We start from the raw sequence: 24,634 nt of genomic DNA on the forward strand, positions 1-24,634 counted from the left end.
CCTAAATTCATATTTAAACGGTGATTTTTATATTAGCTAGGTAATAAAACGGTAAAAAATAAGCGAATTGTTGTTCGCCTAAATCTGATTTTATCAATATTTGAATCAACATTCTAACTCTTAAATTATCGCTCGGCATCATTTGTATTTTTAAAATGACGCCGAGCGATATTGTCGTTGCAACGATAATATATTAGATATTGTTCACCAATTTTTTTGTTCAATATTCCAACACACAAGTGCGATTTCTCCAATTGTTTGTAAAGTGAAATAATACCTTAATTATTCTGCAAGTCCCATTTGCAGGCAACCATCGATGGCTGTCCGTAATGCGGGTCGTCATCAACCAGGCGCCATCACTTCGCCGATACTTCGTTGAAGTTCTCCATTCTATTCGATCATAGAAATCAAAGTGAATTTTGAAAGTTATCAGTTCAGTGATAAGATGGTCAAAAAGTTAATTTTTTTTCTGCACCTCGACGCAATATTTTCTGGTGCTCAAACTTGGGAGAGTATGGCAACTGTCAGGGTATTTGAAAATCTTCGTCCACGCGTGTAAACTGTGACTGCTGTTACCATTTTATAATGCGCGTATGTACGAATATCAAGTATAACGAATAGACATGATGTAGGTAGGTACATAATATTATTGTATAGATATTTTCTTCATGTATATTACATAGTATCAATATCACTTAATACCTATTAACATTGTGCCTACCTATCCTTGCTTACTTATCAATAAAGCGATTATTTCAGGTACTTATTTGCATAGAAACAAACCAATCAACAATAATATTCATGATACAAAAACATTCTTCGCTCTCCCCTTAACATTACCTATTAATATTTGTGGCATCTTTAAATCGTCATCTGGCACAACTTGGCCTCTCGCAATTCAAACAAAACATATTTACGCATTCAAACTCATAAGCGACTGTGCTTCGTTATTCGTTAATCCGTCTGTAATTAATTGGACGAAAATGAAAATAATAATAATCATCACTATAATAAAATTAACCAAAAATTATCGTCAACTGAAGCAGGAGACAAAGAATCTTATTACGTATACGAAACCCGATATAGTCTACTCAAAGACTGAGGACGATTCGACCACCCCTTGAGAGATTTTGCGGTACAATTTTAACAGGCTTTAAATAACGGTAAAAGAAAAAGAATGTCCAGATATATCCGCGGTTAAGTATGTCTATCTTGATTTTCACGTCCTTCGAAATTGCGGATCAATATCGAACAAATCAAACCATTTCGGGACCGACATCATACAGCACATTGTTAATTAAATTCGATATTAATCCGTGGCGCAAGCAGATAGGTAGGTATATATATATAGTAGGCAATGATAATACCGGCTTGTATATAGCTAGCATATATAAGTGTAATTTGCCGCGAGAATTCCTGGTGAAAATTTCATAAATCATTACCGTACTCATTACTCATGCATGCTTCCTGCGGTTCTTTTGCACAACAAACAACGTTGGTTAGGAAATTCCCGGCTGAGTCGCAAATTTCACGAAAGTCTTACACGTCTTACATCTCATGTAAATATGTATCGTTCGATTTTTATACATATTTTCCATTAGGCATTGTGTGTATTATTGAAGCGACATATTCGCATCGACGTAACATATCTTATATGTTTGTATATGTATATTATATGCATATGGTAATTGTAAATGATCGATCAAACTTTAATTGGAATATATAATATATACATACATAGGTATATATATAGTATATATGTTTATAAGGTCAGATAGGCTTATTTTAACGTAACAAATAATGTGTCAAATAACAATGATAATAATAATAATAATAATAATAATAATAATAATAATAATAATAATAATAATGGTATTTTGTAAAACATACTAACGTATAATATGTATTGTTTTTAAAAATGTTTTTTCTGTTTGTTTTTGCATGAGCGAAAGAGAATAAAAAAAAAAGAACAAAAAGAACGAAAGATGATATTAATATTAATTATAATAATAGTAATTATAACGTGTAATATCACCTCTGGCACAATCTCACGATGGCAAGATGTCGCGCGACAATCAAACACATGTATTACAAGTGTGTATATGTATATATATCTATTCATATATACATATGTCAACTTTATATTATTATTATAATATATATATATATATATGTATGAATATATGTGTATATATTTATCTCGTAATATATACGGGTGTAATGTACGTATATCAATTCTTCGGTTTGCATGCTGCAATGCAATCACGAGGAATTCATTTTTCCAAATCGACTCAGTCTGTCGCAACTATTTAATATATTTATGTACCTGTTAACGGTACATATTAATCACGTACAGGTATTTATAGAAACTATTAACTACGCCGGAAATGAAACGAGAGAAAAAAAAACAAAAAAACAAAAAAAAAAATACAACAAAAAACCTAACAAGTAGAACCCTATAAGAGTTTCCACAATTTTTTCATCGGAATTGAGATTCACCATTTCAATTTTAATACAAAATGCAATACCGCGTATTTTATACGTGACGGTACGCGTACAAGCATATAATAATATATTACGGCAAGTCAAAACGGCTGGCTGGATGCTAATGTGCTGAGGTGCGTAAAAAAACGAAAAAAAAAGGAATACTATTAATGATAAAAATAACGATAAGAATAATAAGAATCCCCGTATACATACTTTGATTTTCCTTTACACAACGTTGTCAACTTTAGCTTTCTTTTCTAACGTCATATTTATTTTCTTACTCTATTTCTTTCGTCTCTTTTTCACTTTGTTCCCCGTTCGTATACAGCTATATGTATGTTTAATTACGAACAGTGTTTTCTTTACAATAATTATATGTCATGGTCGGATGTCTGTTCAATTTCCGCATTAACCCCAGATCTGCTATATCGGTTATAAACCTGCAATCAAGTTTTTTATACATCTATGTAAGATGTATAATTAACGTACCGGTTGAAATCCTCAAAGTATTTCTGCAATTACTCGATTAATAATGATAATTGATAAAATTTTAAAAACTACAATAATAATAGTAATAATAATACACATACTACTAAGTTCTAGCAATGTTATATCGTTGGAATAAAATTAATTTATATCATGCGTATGAATGTTATTGACAACGGTAATAATAAAAATAATGATCATCTGATTCAAGTAATTTTACGAAAATATATATAATAATAATAATAATAATTATGGTAATTACGATAATGATGATAACATATATGTTCTTGTAATAAATTTAACAAAAATAATAATGTTTACAGAAAAGTAATAATAACATAACATATTGATTTTACAAGCGTATTTTGATCGTTGCTTTGATGTATGTGGGGGGTATAATACGATGTTTGTTTGTATAACGTGCGTGATTAACGTATGTCATAAGAAGTGTATAAATGGCATAATAATAAAGTTAATTATAATAGTAATAATAATAATAATAATAATAATCATGGGATAATCGTTCTTGAATGACAAATATATTATGAACAACATATACGTTATATATACTATATATAGTAACGTAACGTATTATTATAATGTATCCTATTAATCGTATCTGATTTAAAATCTAATACAACCTAGGTATTCTGCAGGTAAATATTCAAATATATAATATAGTATGAATATATTCATACTAATAACGTATAATTATTATGTTTAAATTTACGCAGATTTCGTAATAACAAGAGAATCCGGGCTTAAAGCCGTGCCTTGGTCTGTACTTATATATATATAACCGGGAATAGATATAATTAATCAATCGATAACCATTAACCACTATTCATATATAAAGAAAAAAAAAAATATATGTATATACTATATATTCTCATGATCGCTGCATATATGGCCTTCCCACTATATTAATTAATATCGATATAAGAATTTTCAACATCTAGCATCATATGCCATTTTTCCTAACATACTTTATACTTTGCGTTTATATAATATGATCACTATTATATTATTATACGATCTACATAAGTAAACTTCTCTTATAAACTATCGCTGGTCCTTCGCACGATCATTTTATAACCCTATATATGTATAAAAGTGGCATATCCATCTTCGATAATAATATGTAATGGACCACGATGTACAATTAAAAAAAAACAAAAAAAAAAAAAAAAACAATCATAACATAGTATATATGCCTATGTGTATAATTATTTAAAAGAGAAAAAAAAGGTGAGAAAGGAAACGGCCGTCAAAAAAAAAGGTCACGGAAAAAATGAAGCTACGTATTTTCCCATTTTCATTCTGACTCTATAAGTGTCTATTTTTTTTTGCGATAATACAACTTCTCTGCTATCCACAAATTGTTACCCGTACATTATTCTTTTTTGTTTTTGTTTTTTTCTTTTTTTCGTAAGCAAATCAAGTTTTTATTCGACTGTTATAGATTAACTTTGAACAGCCAACCGTATCTACATAAAAACAGAAACGAGCTTATACCGGTAATTAGAACCAATCACACGTAGACTTTACACTCAATTGTTGATCGTTTTTTATCAGTTCAATGTCTACTATTCTATAGTGACGTGGCATGCCGTCCACGAACGAATCACGCCAGATTAATGGATGAGTTCTTTTAGTTGTCTAAAATGTTTTCTTTGCTTCTAAATTAACGTTAACAATCGGTTATAAGGTTTAATGGGGAAAACAAAAACGACAGGCGGACAAAGATTGGGCCCTGTTAATTTATCTTTGATTGCGTAATCGGCATTGTTAAAATTTATGATTGATGAAGATGCCCGTGTATTGTAAATCTACCTTTGCGTTACGAGTAAAAGTTTATATTCTTTAGCGTTGATGTACACGTGGATCTCTAAAGCTGATTCACATACCGCGTCACGAACGCACGATATTCCGGTTTTTTTTATTCCTTCTTTTATTATTACTTTTAAATTATTAAAATAATTTTGAGAGCTTGGCGCCGCCGAAAGATGAAAAGAGTGAATCACGCAGGTAAGGTAAACAAGTGCTTACTCATTATAATGGCTTTGCCGGCTATCTCGGCGGCCATATTGAATAATTTTGACGCTGAAATAGCAGATTTTTTACCAATTTCCAAACAATCCCGCAGTACCGATATTCAGCTAATTCACATCGAATAGTGGGTCAAAGTTTTCGAACTTTTTGTGGAATCTGACTCGACCTCGTTTCTAATGAACAAACATTTAGAAAATAGTGAAATCTTCGCTGAAACATGAGCTGTCGTTCGCTTTGTGGTTGCCAATTATTTTTTGCGATTTACTTGACTGGATTTGATTTATTTATATTGAAGAGCACAACTGACTCTATACATGTACAAAGACTCAACGATGAATAGAAAACATGTTTTGAAACGATGTATGTGGATTCGCTAAGCCGAAATCAAATCTCATTGCATTACATCTCTCCTTTCGAAATTTCAAAATAATAAGAAAATTTTTAACAATTCACGTGTATTCAAAAAAATAAACGAACTTCACATGACAAAAAAAAAAAAACATTCCCTACGGATTTCTTAAGCAATGTTTTGTTTAAACAATTTATTGATAACTTTTGGGTACTGTTCTTATTCAAATTTAATTTTCTTATCGTCTTTGACCGTGGTTGATTTTTTCCCGATTTCTATCATATCATAAAGTATTCAATATTTTCGACGAGACTCACTTTTGGTTGACAATGTGTCGCGAATACAGTGAAACTTTTCTTAACGGACACCTCTAAACAAAGGATCCCTTTTTACAACGGACAGTCTAAAAATCTCCAGAAGCACAATTTACACGTTAATATTGTTCTGAATAGCGGCCACTCCTCAATAACGGACAATATTTCTAATCCCGAAGATGTCCGCTGTTGGGAATTTTTACTCTACATCCATAAAAAAATTTTACGAAATAATGAGAACAATATTATAGCGCCTAAGTAATTGTTGAGAACATCGGAGTAGTATTGAATATGGTTGTCAAAACGACCAACGGCCATTTTATAGTTTGACGATTGAAATTGGGCGAATGAATTGTGACTTAACGGAGAAAATTATACTCGGAGTTTATATAAGATGTATAGAGTAGACATAACGAAATAATGTATAGTAGGCGTAACACATAGCATGAAAGTATTTACAACGATGAAGAATCGTGTGATATCGACGCGATTGTTATAGGTACATAATGAGTTCTCGGGAAAATTATCCGATTATAACGAGAGAGCGGAAGACAGTGCAGTTACTTTACGTATACAGTACAATAATAGAAAAAAAAAAAGAAAAGAAGATGGTGGGATAGGCTCGTTCTCACTTAAAGTGCACACGAGTAACGGTCACTTCGATTCTACTGCCACAATCACCCAAACATAACGATAACGTGATAAAACTAACACGGAGTGTATCCTGTCTCTGGATCATTGATTTTCCCAGAATTTCTATGGTTGATTTCCTGACCTAACAAGATAAGAAGCGTGTTTTTGCCTTCGATATCAATTTTCATTAAACAGCGAACCTTCGACGACCTGATCTACATCGTAAACGGAGCAATTTGACAAAACTACACATCGGAAGCTTCGTATTTTGAGCCGAATTAACTGTTCTAGAAGTTTCGGTCGATCCGTGATCCGAAGACCAGACACTTTCCTTGCGAGCCTACATATACGCACACCGGGAAAATCTCTTGAAAGTTGAAAATCAACCGCGCGTGCGCCAAGTAATTCAATCTCATTGGTCGGCAAAATCTTCCGGTAGCGATATTTTTGTCCGCGATGCAGGCGTGCCAACTTGCGCAAAATGTGTACGTTAGAATTTTCAAAGATTATAAAGCATTAAATTCCGACCGTTCTTTGAAGAATCAACTTTCCCACCCAATAACAAATGCTTCCCAAACTTTTCCGAGTCGCTGCCTTAATTACTTGAGATTCTAACCTCGAAAATTCGTACGAACCACATCGCCGCCAGAAAGAGGTTGACAGCTGAAAACTCGGGGATGGCCAGCCTGCGCGAAGAGTCGATAAAACCCGCGCATGCGCGGTTCAATTTACAAGTTTCAAGAGATCGTTCCGGTATAATTACGAATCATTACTCGATTCTGTACCTCTATCCGATCGTTTCCCTTCTTCTTCTCCTCACCCGACTACCAAGCTCGAACTTTTGACTCGGCGATCCTCGTTCCTAGCTCACGTATTGTTGCTCTCGTGAGGGTGTCCATGTTGGTGCTGATGCTGGGAGTGGGGGTGGGGCGACAACGACCCCGGAACTGAGACCGGAACCGAGGGCTGGACCGCTGGGGTCGAAAGCTCGATGAGAGTGACGTCATATCCGGCCCCAGCTCCGTTCCTGATGTCGCCAGGCGACGAGGGATCGTGCTCGGAATTCGGGTCGGAGTTACTCGATACCGAGGTGTGACTAACCTCGAGTAGGAAAAGGTCTTCGTCGACGTAATATCGCACCATGTCGTCGTCAATTTTCGCCGTAATTCTGAAACAGGAGAAACATCGAATGAGAAACGTTGGTTCGGATCACCTGGACTTTGTGTTCGCACCTGAAATTTGCTCGGTAAAATAATAATAATAATTGTAATAATAATAATAATAATAATAATAATAATAATAATAATAATAATAATAATATCGACAAAACCCTATCGTGAATATAAATTTTAAGTTGGTTGTAGAGAAGTGAATAAGGCGAAAGTTTTGAAGATCTCGATGGTCAAAATTTAGATACACGATATTGGGATTTAGTTGTATTTAATTGTGAACGCGGTTTTTCATTCAATTGTTCAATCTGAGGCAACTGAATGTCAGATAATAGCGTAACAATTTGCTCTAAGATTTTCGCGTCTTGATTATCGTTTAATATTATTTCTAAAAAGATCAGCTGATTGTTTTTTGTGGCACCCTGTTACTTAGTCGTGTCAATATCTCGGATCTCAATGATAAGTAGTATAATAATTGAACTTTCAGGTGCAATGATTATGTGTTATGAGATTCAACACGCATACTCGGACTGTGTTTATAAATTCTTATTAGAGTCTGTACGATCGCTTCCAGACTTAATACTTTTCTGTTTTTTTTTTTCCCAATACATCTGCAAAAATATGAGAATTACGTTAAAAATGTGCACCGAAGTGGAGAAAATTAGCACGTACGAGTCATCGTTCTCTTGATCACACGTGCGAAAGTTTCGCACACGAATGTGAAATCCCTTTAATCGAAAATGATAACCGTGTTACAATCATGGAAACTCGTATATCTCATTCCCAAAAGTGGCATTTCGGATTTCGGTGGCTCATTTCACCTTGTTTAATTACGTTCGAATACCGTTCCTCAGTGAAACACGTCAGTTTCAAAGATCGCTAATTTGCATTACCTACCTACAGATTGGCTTAAGTACAAGGTTTTAGTTGCGGGATAATTGACAGAGATTGGCAGAGATTGGCAGAGAAAAAGCATATTGTCCGTTTATATGCCAGAGCGTATTATTGTTCCATATGCTGTATGTATAACGTGTAAAATTCACGCAGTGAAAATGGTAGACTTGCACCCAACGATTATGACTGTGTAACCAAAACGGTATTATATTTACCATAACCATTGCCAAAACCAACGATAAAACGATCAATCGATAAATACTTAAGCGGTGGGAAGTTAAACGTAACGGGGTGGGAGAGAAACGGATGTAGGAAAACAGATGATTAGTGTGATTTGAAAGAGAAAAAAGTGCGTTCGTGCTTGCGTGCTTGCGTGCAGTGATGTGCAATGTTGTAGTCGAACATGCAAGTAAAGATAACACTCTACTAAACTTACCCCTTTGTGTTTTTGCGATAGAGGTTATTAATACTCGAGGATGCAATTTTGTACTTTGACTCAATCTGTAAAATAGAAAAAAGTAGAATATTAGAATTTTGACAGTGGTTTCATTTTTTCTTTTTTTTTTTTTTTTTTAACGTTTTTCTTTTTCTCTCTTTAATCTAATAGTCGTGATACATCCGGATATCTAGATCCCACGACTTTTTATCTGTATATAATATATACGCACGTGCCAAAAGAAGCTGGCTGACGTGGTGATGAAAAATTGTGCGAAAATGAAAAATTATAGAGAAGGAAAGAATGAGAGAATGAAGTAAAGAAAGAACGCGTGTCAAATTTGAATAGACAGATTGAAAGAGTTGAGTTTTCTTTTTCTTTTTTTTTTATTTCCAAAATATGCACAATGTATCCTTCCACTTTTTTCTCTAACTGCAATTCTAAGCATACGCATGAAAGTAAAAGAAAAAAAAAAGAAAAAAATTGTAAGAAGTTACTTTGCAAATAAACAAAAATTAATAGGCCTTCTCGGGAATAAGCAATTAATGCTTTAAGCGATTGTTCCGCTCTGCACGTAATTTGTTTCACCCTGTCGTCTTGGTATGTACCGACGAAAAAGGGCTGAATTGGTCTGTTTCTCGTGTAATAGACGGTGGTTTAATTACATACGCTTTGTTAAGTGCTGACGTGTTACACGAACATGTATAAGTACCCGAGGCTTTGGCAAGGCATGCAGTGTTATTTTTAATCATTAATCAGTGTATGATACAGATTAAATACAAATATTAAAATGATATTATATACATTTAATATATTATGCTTGTAAGGCGTCCTATGCGTTACGTCTAATTTACAGCGTGTTTCAGTAAATATGGCGAAAGGGAGCTTCGGCATTATAAGGGTTATGCGGATACGCCAGTTTTGCTGAGAACAAATTTCTCAACTCATTTCTTTCCAATATTCTTTACCACGTCGAAGATAAGACGCAGAATAAGAGCCCAGTATGTGACATTTTTAGCGAGGTGTTGGTTTCGAAAACGAAAAGAAGCCTCCGTTGAACCCAATGAAACGGTACAGACAATAATAATAACAACAACAACAACAACAACAATAATAATAATACTAATAATAATAGTAATAGTAGTAGTAGTAATAATAATGCGAATAAAGAATATTTAATAGGTTTTTATTCAACTATCATAGATGTATAGGTATGGAGAGGTGTTAAAATTTACAATATAATCATTTTACTCTCCAAAATTAGCTCATATTATCGTACAAACGTACTATAGATATATTGATCTGTATGTATTTACACATTATGCAGCACATAAACCAATGCTGAACAGATAAGAAATAATTGATTGAAAATCCGCTTTTTACAGTATAGTTATTTTAAAAATGTTAACGTTTTGTCTCCGTACTATTCTCCGCCGTTTCATTAGGTTCGACAACACAGGACTTAAATATGTTAAGTACTTGCCCAAACATCAAGCGCAGCGTTTATTTTATAACGCTGTACTTGATTGTTTCGATTTTAAAACAAGCTTATGTCGACTTTTTGTTTTCAATTTTGTTTTATTATCGTGTAACGTCCTGACAGAACGTAGTCAAATTAATCCCTTGGAGCCGGTTGTTTCAATACATTGGATCACGTCTCCGAATTGGTGAATAAAAACGATTGAAAAAACGCCATGTTACCTTTAGACTGTTTTCTGCGTAAATGTAAGATTTTCGGGGCAACGATTCAAGTAGAGTCACTGAGTTCGAATTTAATAAAACAATGTTGAAATTTGCAATGGATGTAATACGACGAATAGAATCCATATTTTTCAGGATTACCTGCGTTTTGTGAAAATTAAAATTAAAAAATATACACAAGTCGGTGGGTGATTTTTGATTTTTACCACAATATTCGAGAACGCTAATTCAAGACGTGATCACGTGAGATCGCCAATGATTGAAGGTACGATAGAGGAAAAGCGTAATCACCCTGGTAAAAATTTCTACTACTTCTAATTTTTACAGAAATTGGAACATTTCGTATTTATTCGTACAAAATTATAAAAAATGCATACTTTTTCGTATTGAATTGTTAATTTTCGATAAAAATTTTCGTACGTTATAGATATTTTATCGAAGGAATACGAATTTTCACGAAAATCTACAGGTTTTTATGAGAAACTATGCATATTTACAATTTTTACGAAAACAATTGTTTGCACGTTATTGTATGAAATGTCCCAATTTCTCTAAAAATTCGTGGAAAATTGTAGAAATCATTTTCACCGGGGCAGCGTGAGATACAATGAAAAAGAAACACGAAAAGGGCAGCAACAACACAGCAGCAGCACAAGTAGAAAACGATTGCACACAGTTAGTAGAATTGACTGCATTGCGAGGTGATCGCGAGGCTAGGACTCAAGGGTGGGAGGGCTCTTACAGCATTGAGGAGTCCTTGAACCGAGGGCGGCGCGACGTGGAGTGGTGTGTAAACGTCCTCGGACTCCTGCCGGACGTAGAGCATAACGCGTTCCTCGGATTCGTTGCCGCGAAGATGCTGCTGCTGAAGGTGAAGCCGGTTGCCGACCGCCACGCCGGTTCCAAGGCCGGTCTGCTGCATCCCCTGGAGCGCCGAGCCCTGGAGTTCCTGGACCTGCATCAGCAGGGAGTCCTTCTTGTCGTGGATGGAGGTCAGGTTGTCCGGTGGGAAGTGATTGTGGAACTTGAGCGCAGGAAGACTCGGCCTCACGCACGTCGGGTACGGACTGCTCGGCCCCGCTTTTACTCCGCCACCTTCCCCGTTGCTCAGTGACGACGTGTCCGTGTCTCCGCCGGTTGTGCCGCCGCCGCCACCGCCGTAAAATCCGGACAGTTCCATCGGCGAGAACTGCAATTGGCCAACGGTTTTTATACTCGTTTCATATTCGAGAGAACATGGGATATTTCGCGCGTACGAAGTGAAGTAAGCTATATTTCCGTAATACGGAGATCAAATCACAATTCAACATGGCGCGCGTCGACTCACTTGGAATTTTATTTCGGCTGTAAAATTTATTTCTTTAGTCGATGGTCACCGACAGCTATACCATCTCCAACAAAACGATGGCAAGGGTTGTTCGCGTCTTACTTCACCTCTGAGGAAGGTTCTAACTGCAATGATAAAGCCCGCAAGATTCGCCCATACGCTACGGCGCTCTAATCGAATGGCATAAGCTAATTCTCTCTCGGCGCTTACCTTGTCGATGGTGTGTTCAGCGGGTGGTGAGAAGAGGACCGGGGGCTTATGTAGATCCGCCATGGAGTAGAACTCGCTGCGTTCCGTAACGGAATGGTAGAGCTCGTCTAGCTTCTTTCTTCCAGTGGCCGTCATCTTCCGCTTTGCCGCTCTCCGTTCCTCGTCCCTTGTTTTCCTCTCCGCACCCTGTGCAAGACAGAGAATGATGTATTTATTCCATTCATCCACCACCTCTCTCTCTTTTCTGCAGTCGGTCTGAATAATCACTGAATCTGATCTATTTTCGTCTTGCGGAAAATCGCACGACTTATCTTCAGCGTCATCACTCACCTTATCGCAGAACACTTTTATCTGACAGTAGCCCCGATGCGAGGGTGGCGTAGGCGTGTGAGTGTGCGGATGGGGTGGAGGCTCCTCGTACGTGTCAACTTGGATGTGGAGAGGCAGACCTTTCACGCCCTTTTGACTCGAAAAGTCTGTACTCAGACACTGGACCGCCACGTTTATCTGCGAAGTATTTAAGAGTCTTGTCAGTACCGAGACATACATGACCCGATACGTCATGGGAATTCCGAATGATCTCATAATAAATGAAATATTGTGGAGATGTAATGGTTCGAAAAATTTAACACCAAAAATATTTATTACAAAACATAAGGTATATCGATAACGTCGAATGTATTTCAATTCTTCACAGTTGACAAAATCGTCCAAGTACATAAATGGACTTCGTTTAACAGAGATTATCGATTCATCAAAATTTTCATCTGCAAAAACAGATATTGGCAAAAAGGAAGAGCCCATCCGCTTACCTTAGCAGAAGATTCAACCGGGTTCCAGTAAACGGCAATCGCGTTGTGCGCGACCTCCTCGATGCATCCAACTAAGCCAACGCTGTTCTTCGTATCTGAAAAACATTTCACGGTATATTCGTTAACTGAGAAAACTAGTAGTTTACTAAAAATAAACGCTAAATGAACCGGCGAGCGTCCAAAGAGCGTATTGTAGTCTAAAGTCTGTATCACCAACCTTGTAAGCCGTTCTTAACGGGTCCCGAAAGCTTGCGCAGAAACGACAACAATATATCCACGATTCATTGATCGACTATCTTCATATCAATCACCATCCACAGCGTTATGTGATAAAGTGATGAAAATTGGCGGACAGTTTCTTAGTGGCAACATTACGACCACTTTCAAATCATACGGGAAGCATATAGCAAACTCGAAGATCATTACAATGAACCAAAAAATGGGAACCAGTCGAGGTTTATCGTCCGAAGGAACGAAGCGCACAATGCAGCACGCGCTCATCTCGCGATCATTGGATTCGAGTGCGTGCGGATGACACAGGTATGGGTAAACAGAATCGACAATGAGTAAACAGACTTACCAGCGTCGAGTATGCGCTGCTTGACCGAATGCTGTCTGCCGTGCCAAAACTGCCACGCCTTTATCTCGTCCTCGGGGCTTTTCTCCTCTCGGAACATCAGCATAACGACGCTCTGTAAGTTTCATTAAGAGTTTTAGGTCGCTTCAAGTGAACCGTACCCATCTTCGGCAGAAACACAAGTACCTACACAGGTATACACTACAGTTATACGACTGAATTGTCGAAGATGGATTCTTGAAAATCGGAAGCTACATAAGTACTTTCAAAGTTTTATTTGACAGTTGAATTCAGACCCTCGGACGAAACCAATATGGCCGCCATTGACACGCTTCGAATTCAATTTACACCGTAAGATCATTTCACGCATTCAATAGTCATCGATGACTGTTTCAGGGTAAACAAAACTATGGCAAGAGTATTTCAGCTGCGATTATTCCCCCTTCTAGACGACTGTTTAAAAACATGAATCCGAATGCTATGCGATCGTCCAACCTATAATTTGTCTGTACGCCAATATCGTGACTTAAATAAGTACGTACAGTATTCTTAGAACGTACGATAATGATGATATATTCGTACCGTATTTATTTAAAAAAAAATAAATAAAAAAAAGGCAGGTATATACGCATGGTTATGCAGCTGCGGCAAAAACGCGAGGCAAGGAAACACCTCAAGTTTCACTGCGTATGCTTGGATATTGTGCGACGTACGTTGCACCGCGGCTGATATATCACGTTATATTACATACATCTCTTCGTCATATTACATTGTACGCAAGTGGTGTACATGCGCCTACCGAGGTACATACGTAGGTACGTACACATGGGCTGGTATGTCCGCCAGTGCGGTAGGTAGGCATATCGCAACGCGTAATTCTGCGGAGTTAAACGCAAAGAGATCAGAACGTCCATTGGCTGAACCCTCGCTCCGCACAATCGGTATACGTACGTCGGTACACGCATGACTACTTGACTAGAGTGTGTCGGTGAAAGCACGAAAGATTCTACGTCAGAAGAGTGCATCGGTATTACCAACTCGCGGTACGCCGCGTATTTATACGCCTGTGTAATTTACAGGGCGTGTTATACTTGACGAATGGACCTCAAGTACGTATAAGAAAAATACTCTAAATGTACGCGTCCGTGTTCCACCTACACGCGTGTACACTTGTGAGTACAAGTCTTACGTACACGCATAATGTACACGTAAATGCACCGCAAGGTAAGTATTTACTCTAAATAAGTTTACATATTGTTGAACTTAAAGAACTTGTGTCTACTAAATCTGTAAGCACGTTTATTACACTTAGTGTATACTTCTTACAGTTGTTTGAACTGTTGTAATTTATAATTACCAAGCATGCATTGATTCATCACAGGGATGTTGATTTCCATATGGAACAGAACAAGTTGAAACGTACTACACCGTATAATCGTACCAGTAACTTGACGTCTTTTATTTAATCTACCGTATAACTGCGACGAATTAATCCTGAGTAGTCTATGAACCATAAAACGAAGCAAATTCTCAAAAATTTTCAGTTCGACCGAGCCACCCCGTATACGAGAGTTTAGTTTGATCATCAAGCATGCGCGTGAGACGTTACAAAGGCGAAGAGTACGTCGTACGCATCGCATATGTATACGTATGATACCGCATTATACGCAGGCACTGGTTGAGGTAGCGCGTTCAAGTTTCATCTCATGCGTCTCTGCATGCTTATACGTGCATCGTGCCCTTTTACGCCACACAGTTTTTGTGTTCGTCGAGGCTGCAGCTCAACACCGCGGCAGTTGTTATATATATATATATATATACATGTATGTATAAATAAATATATACGTATGTATATACATGCACACGCATATACGTGTACAAGCTCTGCAGCGAGGAGGAGTTTCAGCAGCCTCGCGACTGTCTCAAATTTACGGAATGAGATCGCGAAGTGGAATGCAGGAAAAACCTTAACGCACAGATTCCCCCACTCGCTGTGAAGTAGTATTGAAGCAGCCGGTTTACAGGCATCCTTTCCTACAAGATTGATAAGACGTAAAACGTGAATGAAAATCAGGTATCATGAAAAAGGTGGGCGGTTATGATTTTCAGAATTTTTTTCCCATTCCTGAAGGCGTGTGATCAGCTAGACACAGAGTCGAAAATAAAAATTCCACGATCTGTCTGACAAATTTCCAAATTTTGCGCATATACCTACGTATTCGCGATGCTTTAACTTTGATAACGGAAGTATTCCTGACCCCATCCTCCCAAAAAAAGAAGGTATCCGGCGCGTGCGATATCGAAGAGGGTCGAAAGCTGGAATTTGTACCGGTACCTACAATAATAAGGTGGGGTAAGGCGATCAAGATACGAAATGAAATAGCTCGGACTCCAAGGAGCCGAGGGAGCGACGACGGTGACAACAAAGTCATTGGTCACGCCCGATTCCACACGTATGCGTTATACGTATTATATAAAATATAGGATGCCGGGTAGAGAGACCGCGCCATTGCAAATGCATAAAGTAATACCGAATGCACGTGTGTGCAGGGCGATCGAATCGGCGCGCACACGTAGAGGTTGGCAGCGATTTTTCGTGATTCGGGTGAATGGGCGAACGGACACGCGTCGCACCCGATTCCGCAGCACACGAATATAAGGCGCCATGTTTTCCTGCAGCATAACCGATACCGCCACGTATCTACGTGTGCACACGATTAAAGCGCACACTGTGCGGAGGAGAAATGCTCCTGCGGTGCAGAGCTTTACGATCAACGTCCTCTGCAGCCGCGTCAAGTTTATACATATATGTATGTATAAATGTATCGATATGCGTGCCACATATGCGCGTGCAAGCCCCGATTGCAGATACGTAGAGCCTGCGTGCATCGATGCGTGCTGCGGATTTAGTACCACGGATCGCGAATAAGAGGCATGTGCCCTCGAGCTCTCGAAATATGAATCAGTGGATACGTTCCAGGTAGCACACTTGTCACGATGCTGTCGCGAATGTTTTTTAACCGCTCGTAATGTGCGCGCGTGTATTATCAGAGAATATTTTTTTACACGGAGTATTGGCGAGCGTTAATTCACGGACGATCGTCGTTAAGTTTAGCCAATTTCGCAACGAGGATGCAATTTAAACACCGTGTTTCAAGACAGAAGGTACGCGATTTTTTGGCGATTTATTTCAGGAAATATTATGAACGTACGGAATGAAATCGTTGCGTGGGTAATGTAACCCAGGATAACACCAGCTTTCCTGTAATTATGGAATTCAGGGTATCGTAAATAGTGAAAATGTACTTTAGACTGTCGAATACGGGTGGATTTTGATAAAACGTAGCCTCGTACATGTCCAATTGGCCAATTTATATTCTTACTAAACATTAACCAGATATAATGCACTCGTAATGATAACAATTGTACAATATTGTGTAACGATTGGTTTGAAAACGTGCACGATTTTCTATTCAACGAAATCAGTTGTCTCAATTTTCTACACCGACGCTAACAAGACGGCAATAAATAAGCCGTGTGCTACTTGGGTAGCGCAGACGGCGGTTAGCGATAAAGTAGACAGTGTGTCTCTGCCGACGGTGAAACGTCACTCCGTTAAGTCACCGGGATTGACGTGCGAGTTGAATTATTTGAAGTCATGACAGAACTGAGAACTATCGGGAATCGTAAAGAGAGTATAATTGAGCCGATGACCGCGGTTACTGACTTGACAGTGTCGAGAATTACGGGCAAATTACTGTTTCTTACTTACAAGTATATACCAGTGATTCATTTTTCGACATTGCTTTTCTTTTTTTTAAGGTGCCACTGTGACAAATACTAAAAAACAAAAAAAAACAAAAAAAAAAAAAACGTCGAAAAATTAACCACCCTGGTATATTGTACACCTATGCATACCAGACGGCGGAATATCAGGGCTTCGCTGTTTGAAATTCAGAGTCAACCGGAACGGGTATTTAATTAAGTACCTGCAACGTTAATTCTCACCGTCGTCGTTGCGATGTTCTGACTTATATCCGACACAAGAGAGCCAGGTTCAGACACGCGTGTTGAAATTCAGGTGATTAGGAGAAGCCGGAGATCCGAGGAATCGTCTCATAACCGGCAATAGAAAACGCCGCTCGATCGTGTCAACGCTTCTAACAGTTCTCATTATATCTATAGATCGGAATCCATTTGCAACGGTTCCGTGGAACGTTTCGACGGTTTATTCTCGGACGAAGATAATTTTGATAATTTATCGGCAAACTATACGCACCGTGTATACTTGTATACATGTTATAATGTTACGTAGTCTTCGAGTCGAGATGCAGCGGCATTTATACGTGGCTCGAATTCGATTGAATCTCTACGAAACTTTATTACACGAACGGGTGTATAACACACACGTTGCACGCGGCGAGTCGGTTTAATTTAATAATTCCACGAGATCTTCAAGACGATTATAACAATTTTATGCGGTATCCATTAACCCAGCTTTATCTCGACGTTCCATTTCACGCGAGTTTAACACGCACCGATGCAGGAAGGCTGGGAGCTTCGAATTTACAAAAAAAAAAAAAAAAAAGTTGAACTGAAAAATCAATCGAATGTTATCAAAGCTGAAGGACAATCAAGTTAATTGCTTGATAATTTTTACCCCCTTTTCCATCGAGCTTCCGTTATAATAATTGTGTAAATAAATTCACTTCTTCTGGAATTCCGGTAACGGTGTAATTGTTTTGTGTTTTTATTTTTTTTTTTTTAACGTAGATTGAATCCTGCAAATTTTCAAACTCAGCCTTCCGTTTGACAAAGCAATTAGAAGGTTTCTAGGGCGGATGATTGCACGCCGATTAATCGTTTTCCCAGCAAGGACGAGGAGTGTTCACCTACCTTAACCGTCTGACCGGACTTGAGGAGCGGCTTGTCTGGATCCGGTATGTAGTCCAAAGCGATGCCGTAAAACTGACCCTTGTTGATGTACGTGATGCGGTCGTCCTCCCGACGCTGCGAGGTGCTGATCGGCGCTTCCAGGTGATATTTGAAACCGTAGGACGAGTAGCTGCGGACAAAAAGGACAATCGATCAAAACTCGCGTCTGAAGACTACTCCTGCTGGCAGATTATTTCTTGGGGGAGATTTTACGATCATCCCCTGGCAGGTAGTCGGGATGGATGTAAGTATAAAGGGCTGCCAGAGAGGTGCCAGACCGCACGCGATACGTGGCGGTGAATAACAGGGTGGAATCAAAGATTAAAAGAATCGGAGAAAAAAGTTTGAAAATAAAAAAACAAACCAACAAAAAAGAAAAGAAAAAGTAAAACCGTTTGGAAACCGAGGAAAAGAATTGTTTCATTTTCATGTCGCGCGGGACGTAAACGATAATTTATTTACTTCGTACCCGGGGAAATATATTTATGTGTATATATTACGCCAATAACAATCATTCGAGATATTTAAATTGGTTAATTATTCCGACGCGGAAGCTTGTATGCCGGACGATCGAATACCGACTTGGAAAAAAAAAATTTATATATTTATTTGATACATTCCCGCGATCGGATCGAGAGAGAAGCTACATCGATTTTTTATACAATCCACAAAATTCCACGTCAACAAATTGCTCATATTCATGAATTATTCGCGGTTGTTTTTCTTCTCTCGCGTTATTCTTATCTCCTCTTTTTTACATTCAGCGGTTATTTCGATTTCCTGGATTGAGCAATTGCAATTGGAATAATAAATTATTTCTTCTTCTTGTAATTTAAATAAAGTTTCACGGCAGTGGTATGCATGTATACTATATGCCTGTAACTAACCTCGACTCAAGTTATACACCGATCGAGAATCGACGCCAATAAAGGGATAATATTATAAGCCGAGCGAGTAACGCGTCCAATGATGAATTGACCGCGCCTTGACGTTTCAAACTTATTACAGGGAAGTATAATGGACATTACTTCGTGCCGAGATATGCACAGGTCATAACATAACATGCACGCATGCATGATAATGGCAATTCAACACGTGTATGCAACATTACATTTACTTCTATGTTATGCGAGTAATAAACGATTTGTGAAAGTAGAGACGGTTTATCAAACTCTGCCAGCGGTGAACCGGGGCAATTTGAAGCTACTTTGTCACTGCTTTCAAAGGTTCGATGCCTTGCGCACTTCGTACGGTAGAACGAACAGACAATCTCTGCTCGCACCTTGTATCCCGGAAGTCGTTATGCCGCATCGATTGTTGTAGGCAACTCTTCGGTAATACTTGTGACAATTGGTAAAATTGCACAATTATACGCATCGTGGAAAATGTCGACTCCTAATTTTCCAATTATCGCGTAAATCACGTAGATACACGTACAAAATCAACCGCGCATGCGCCAAGTAATTCAATCTCATTGGTCGGCGAAATATTCCCGCGGCGATATTTTTGTCTGCGATGCAGGCGTGCCAACGTGCGCAAAATGTGTACGTTTGAATTTTCAAAGAGCGTAAGCATTAAATTCCGATCGTTCTTTGAAGAGTCAACTTTCCGAACCGACAACGAATGCTTTCCAAACCTTTCCGAGTCACCAGCTCAATTATTTGAGATTCTAACCTCGAATATTCGTATCAACTACATCGCCGCCAGGAACCGTTTGACAGCTGAAGACTCGGGATGGCCAGCCTGCATGATTAGCCGATAAAACCCGCGCAAGCGCGGTGGATTTTCAAGTTTTTAGAGATTTGATGTATGAAGAAAAAGCTGCATCTAAAATCGAATTTATAATTTTAGATTGAGCTGGTACTAAATTCGGCATAAGTTTCGATCTTTCACTCCGACCGTTAGAAGCCACCAATCGGTATATCATCGATATTATACTTGGATGAGTTCGCCGTATTTCTGAACAAATGGGGGCCAGTATATCACACGTTGTACGAATGCGTCGAGATTTATATTAATTCGTTGAATAGATTATTCATACAAATCTACGTAATGTAGATATACAGTATAAGCGCATTCCAGTCAAACGGTGAACAGCGTGTGTATTGGTTTTTCAATAAAGATTGTGCGATGTGACGACATGTTTATTGAATAACATAGTTATCCTTTTTTCTTTCTCTTTACCCCTGACACTTTTTTCGTTCCGATAAAATTCAGTACATACGTTACACGTTCAGTAACTGGTTTACATTAACGAGACGCGAGGTATTGAAAAAAGTCTTCATTTCGATGCTTTCACGTCAAGCATACGCGGCTGGCTGGGATAATTTCCAGCTATATTGCGTCACGGGGCGAACGGATCACACGGAAAGGAATTGGAAATATTCGAAAACAGTAAAGGTATGAAAAAAAAAAAAAAAAAAAATACAGTCAAAGGGAGAGGACATGCGAGACTGGAAGAAAAAAGAAAGAGAGAGAGAGAAGGAAGGAGAAACAGAAAGTCGAAGCGGCGCGTTTCGCCCGCGTTATCCGAAGGAAGTCGATATCTGTTCACTGAGTGAAACCGTGTATAAAGAAGCGTATAAAGCGTACATATACCACCGCTTCTACTTAGCTTATCGCGCGTCTAGCCTACCGCCAACATTTAATAACGTCGCTTCGCGATATACCGAGCATACAGCCACAAACAACGCCTGCAACGACTAACTACCTAAGCCCGACGTAAGTATTATTATACGTTAACGTTAGCTCCTTCGACCGGCGATACGTCGCGCGTATATTGTATTATGTGTAATCTAAAGGAACTTACGCACACGGATGAACGCCCGGTATAATATAAATGGAACACTTTCGTATTTAATATTTAATGGGACCACGCCGAGCGATAAACCCTCCGACGGGTTAACGCCCTCGAATATGTGTAACATTGCACCGCGTATCGGGGATTTTTGACATCCGATCGGTAATTCCGCCGAATAAAGTCCGCAGCGTCATCTTAAAGCTGGATTTTTATCCTTTGGTAAGGTTGTCTTAAAACTCTCGAGAAAGGTTGCGAAATTAAACAGGATTTTCAATTGAGTTGCGATTAGTTTCAGTAGAAAACTACTCGATAATTTGTGGCACGGTTTAAATTATAGAACCCTTTTCTTTTTTTTTACAAACTCTTGCAAATTCGTTGATAGGTTGTCCAATTTCGACGAGTAACGGCTGCATCAATTCTGGGTAAATCACCAGATCTAATCTAATAACCTATGGATGTACATATATTTTTTTTATTTTTTGAAACTGAAACGTTAGTTTCTCACATTCACAACCGGTATTGATTTCGCACAAGTCGTTTTTACGGTAATTTTGGGCCCATTAGTAAATTCTTAATTTGCAAACAAAACGAGCTATGATTTGTTGAAGTTTGATTTACGTATACGTATCCAAATAAAACTTCCAATATAGTGTAGGAAATTCAGTGAAGAAATTATTTTTAACAGCGGCAGGCATCCATGGCTAATAAATTCCTGCGCAACGGTTAACGCACTCACATTTTTGGTATCTGAATCTTGTCAGCGTCGTTTTGTCGGCCAAAGTCGTGCCAAGGTCTCGATCTTGGCGGATTTTGGGATGCGTTCGGATTGCTCGTACCAGATGCTACGAGGCCTCCGCTCCCACCACGTTGGACTTGGACCTGGCCGTGGCCCTGCTGGAGCTGGAGTTGAAGGGGCTGGTGATGAACGACCGCCCCGTTTTCGAGGACCACGGCTGTCCCGGCGACAGGACCTCCGGGACAGAGTTCCGTGTAATCGAAGGACGTCTGAAAAGAAGTAAGATAACGATCTTAGTACTTGTATAATGTATATTTGATAGGGTGATGCTGAATTGAGCCACGCATGCAGTGGCTGCAGTGAAGAAATCGTTCCAGGTATTCTGAGACAGCTAAAAAGAATATTACTTTATGTAACAAGGGAATAAAGTTGAAGATTATTCCCGCCGGTGGATTTACCGCCCGAGCGAAGCGATTGATTGTGACATACGTCCCGGTTTTTAGGTGAGAAAAGTTGACATTACGATTGATTCGAGAGTAAAAAGTATAAAAAATCATTCGGGGATGATTAATTTCACTTATACAGATGATCTGCAAGGTGTAAATGCGGTAAGGTTAGAAAAAATCGTAATTGCATGCGTATAATAGACAGGCTCTATTATTGGGGATAATTTCAATCTGCACGGTTGTTAAAATAGGCCGTTAAATCACGCTGACGATTTCTTGCGGGCTCCGCGAAGTGCGGCATTAGTGATATAATAGTCTGAAGAGAGGAGGTGAAATTGAGGCAAACAAGAGAGGAGCTGGCTGCTGAGGAGGAAGAAGAAGAAGAAGAAGAAGAAGAGCCGGCGCTTCGAAGGATTGCAACTGTTGCAGTACTCGCAGACCAGATTGCCTGGACGCGGATGAAAGATAAAAGAAAAGGAAACGAGCGCGGCTTCGGTGCAGCGGGATCTTCAAGTACGGCTCGTAAAATGGTAAATTGAAGCGAGTGCGGATTTAACGCGCATCTCTTCTTCAGGTTCTGCGGTCTCGTAAAGCGAACCGCGTTCATGCGTGCGCTCCTCACTTGGCGACAATTTCGACGTTTATGAAAGGATTGCGTCTCTATTAATACTTTACGAGCCGCGGTTCCGGCCCATTCCACCGTCTCTTCTCTCTTTCTCTCTCCCTTGGCTCTCTGCTCTTTTATTATCATCATTATCGACTCACTGTTCGCTTTACCTTGCGGTGGGATCCGATGAAGCAGTTCAATTTAACCGCCACCGTCTCGATATTACGCGCTTGTACTTCTTTACAACTAACTGCAGCGTTAAATTATCCAAGGTTTACTATTGTAGGTAAATGAAAGTGAAAAAAATCGGGTCCGCTTGAGATATTGCGTTTTTATGATTATTAACGCGTTTTTCGTTATAAAAATTTGGGAACAGATTATAGCTAACAAAATCTTTCGAAGGACATTTTAATTTCTGCTCGGGTAAAATCGCACTCTTGTACAGAAAATGTCGAAAGAAAAGTCTTGCAGAATATTCACGCACTTCAAATTTTCTTGGGTGAAATACAATTCCTGCCTGAGTGGCTAGATTTTCACTCCCGTGAGAGAAAGAAAGTGAAATTTCATATTTTGTACAAACGAAGTTAATAAGAAGTAACAATTTTCGAATAACCGACTTGTTCTATTAGAAAATTTACCGTGTCGATAAAAGTCAACGCCATTTTTTATAAAATTCAACAGCATCGGTGTAATCTGTGCTTTTTAAAATCAACACCCAAATGCGGTGTGGATTTCTATTGGGATCCGAAATATCGAAGTACATCTGGTGGCAGGAAAATGTACTCCACTTTTATAAGCGGATAGTAATTAATTATAAACATTCTTCTTCAAACAATATTTCACGCGGTATTAACTCAACGTTCGTGAACAGAAAATCATTAATCAATTGCAAAAAAGTTCCTATCTCTTTTTGTTCATCACGTCTATACTTTGGATCCTGATTAAATATTTTCGATCTTCCATTCAACGTCCGTCTTTCTAACAGTGTTACATCTCCTTAAAGAGATGCTATAATACTCGATTAAAAGCAGAATATTTCGACACATACATTTGTTCAGAGTTACATGTCGAATTGGGATGTGACGCTCTTTTTTGCATTCAAAATTCGTAAACTTGGACATTCGTAAGCATGCCAGTCTACCTCTGTAAGTTGATTTAACGAAAAAAAAAAAATATTGTAGATTTTACACCTGCCGTGGTAAATATATGGACACAGAACTTTTTTGGCCTTAAAGCTACAGCAATTGTGGCAAGATCTGCAAGTCGGATAATAATAGTTACAAAACCGTTAGTAAGAGTTTCAATATGCTCAAGTGGATTTACCGCAATTGATGTAGAGTATACTCCGAAAAAGTGCTGTCCATGTATTCACCACACAGATGTAAAATCTGCATTAAGCTTTCACGTCCTCCCCTGAACGATCTTTCATCCATAGCAACAAGCAAAGGGTGACGCAATTAAAAAATTGGCACTTCAGAGTTGGGACCATATTTGTATTTTCAAACTTCGAATCTATATAAGCTTGAAAAGTGACATATCTGTAGTTGAAAAATTGGTGGTCACAGCTCAGACAACATCAGTTACATAACTTCCATAAGCATGCAAAACTTTTTGCTCATAGTTATTTCCTTCTACTAAAAAACGACAATTTTCTCAGTTGCGT

The 24,634-nt window shown here is 38.5% G+C and overlaps 1 protein-coding gene across 3 annotated transcripts in view; it reads right to left on the minus strand.

The window, feature by feature from the left end:
• Positions 1–1,708: 1,708 nt before the first annotated feature.
• The window catches only part of grh (grainy head), a 74,519-nt gene continuing 51,593 nt past the window's right edge, over positions 1,709–24,634 (minus strand). For 2 of the 3 annotated variants that reach the window (XM_069134286.1, XM_046608836.2), the window contains 9 exons: positions 21,919–22,187; positions 18,344–18,512; positions 13,451–13,562; positions 12,871–12,965; positions 12,389–12,565; positions 12,059–12,244; positions 11,264–11,710; positions 8,821–8,885; positions 1,709–7,489 (listed from right to left, as the gene is read on the minus strand). In XM_069134286.1, coding sequence (XP_068990387.1) covers positions 7,189–7,489; positions 8,821–8,885; positions 11,264–11,710; positions 12,059–12,244; positions 12,389–12,565; positions 12,871–12,965; positions 13,451–13,562; positions 18,344–18,512; positions 21,919–22,187 — 1,821 coding nt within the window. In that variant the 3' untranslated portion in view covers positions 1,709–7,188. The remainder of the gene's footprint in view (positions 7,490–8,820; positions 8,886–11,263; positions 11,711–12,058; positions 12,245–12,388; positions 12,566–12,870; positions 12,966–13,450; positions 13,563–18,343; positions 18,513–21,918; positions 22,188–24,634) is intronic. The other variant, XM_046608846.2, reaches the window with a different exon arrangement.

Source organism: Neodiprion pinetum, chromosome 1, assembly GCF_021155775.2.
Source record: "Neodiprion pinetum isolate iyNeoPine1 chromosome 1, iyNeoPine1.2, whole genome shotgun sequence".
Classification (NCBI taxonomy): domain Eukaryota; kingdom Metazoa; phylum Arthropoda; class Insecta; order Hymenoptera; family Diprionidae; genus Neodiprion; species Neodiprion pinetum.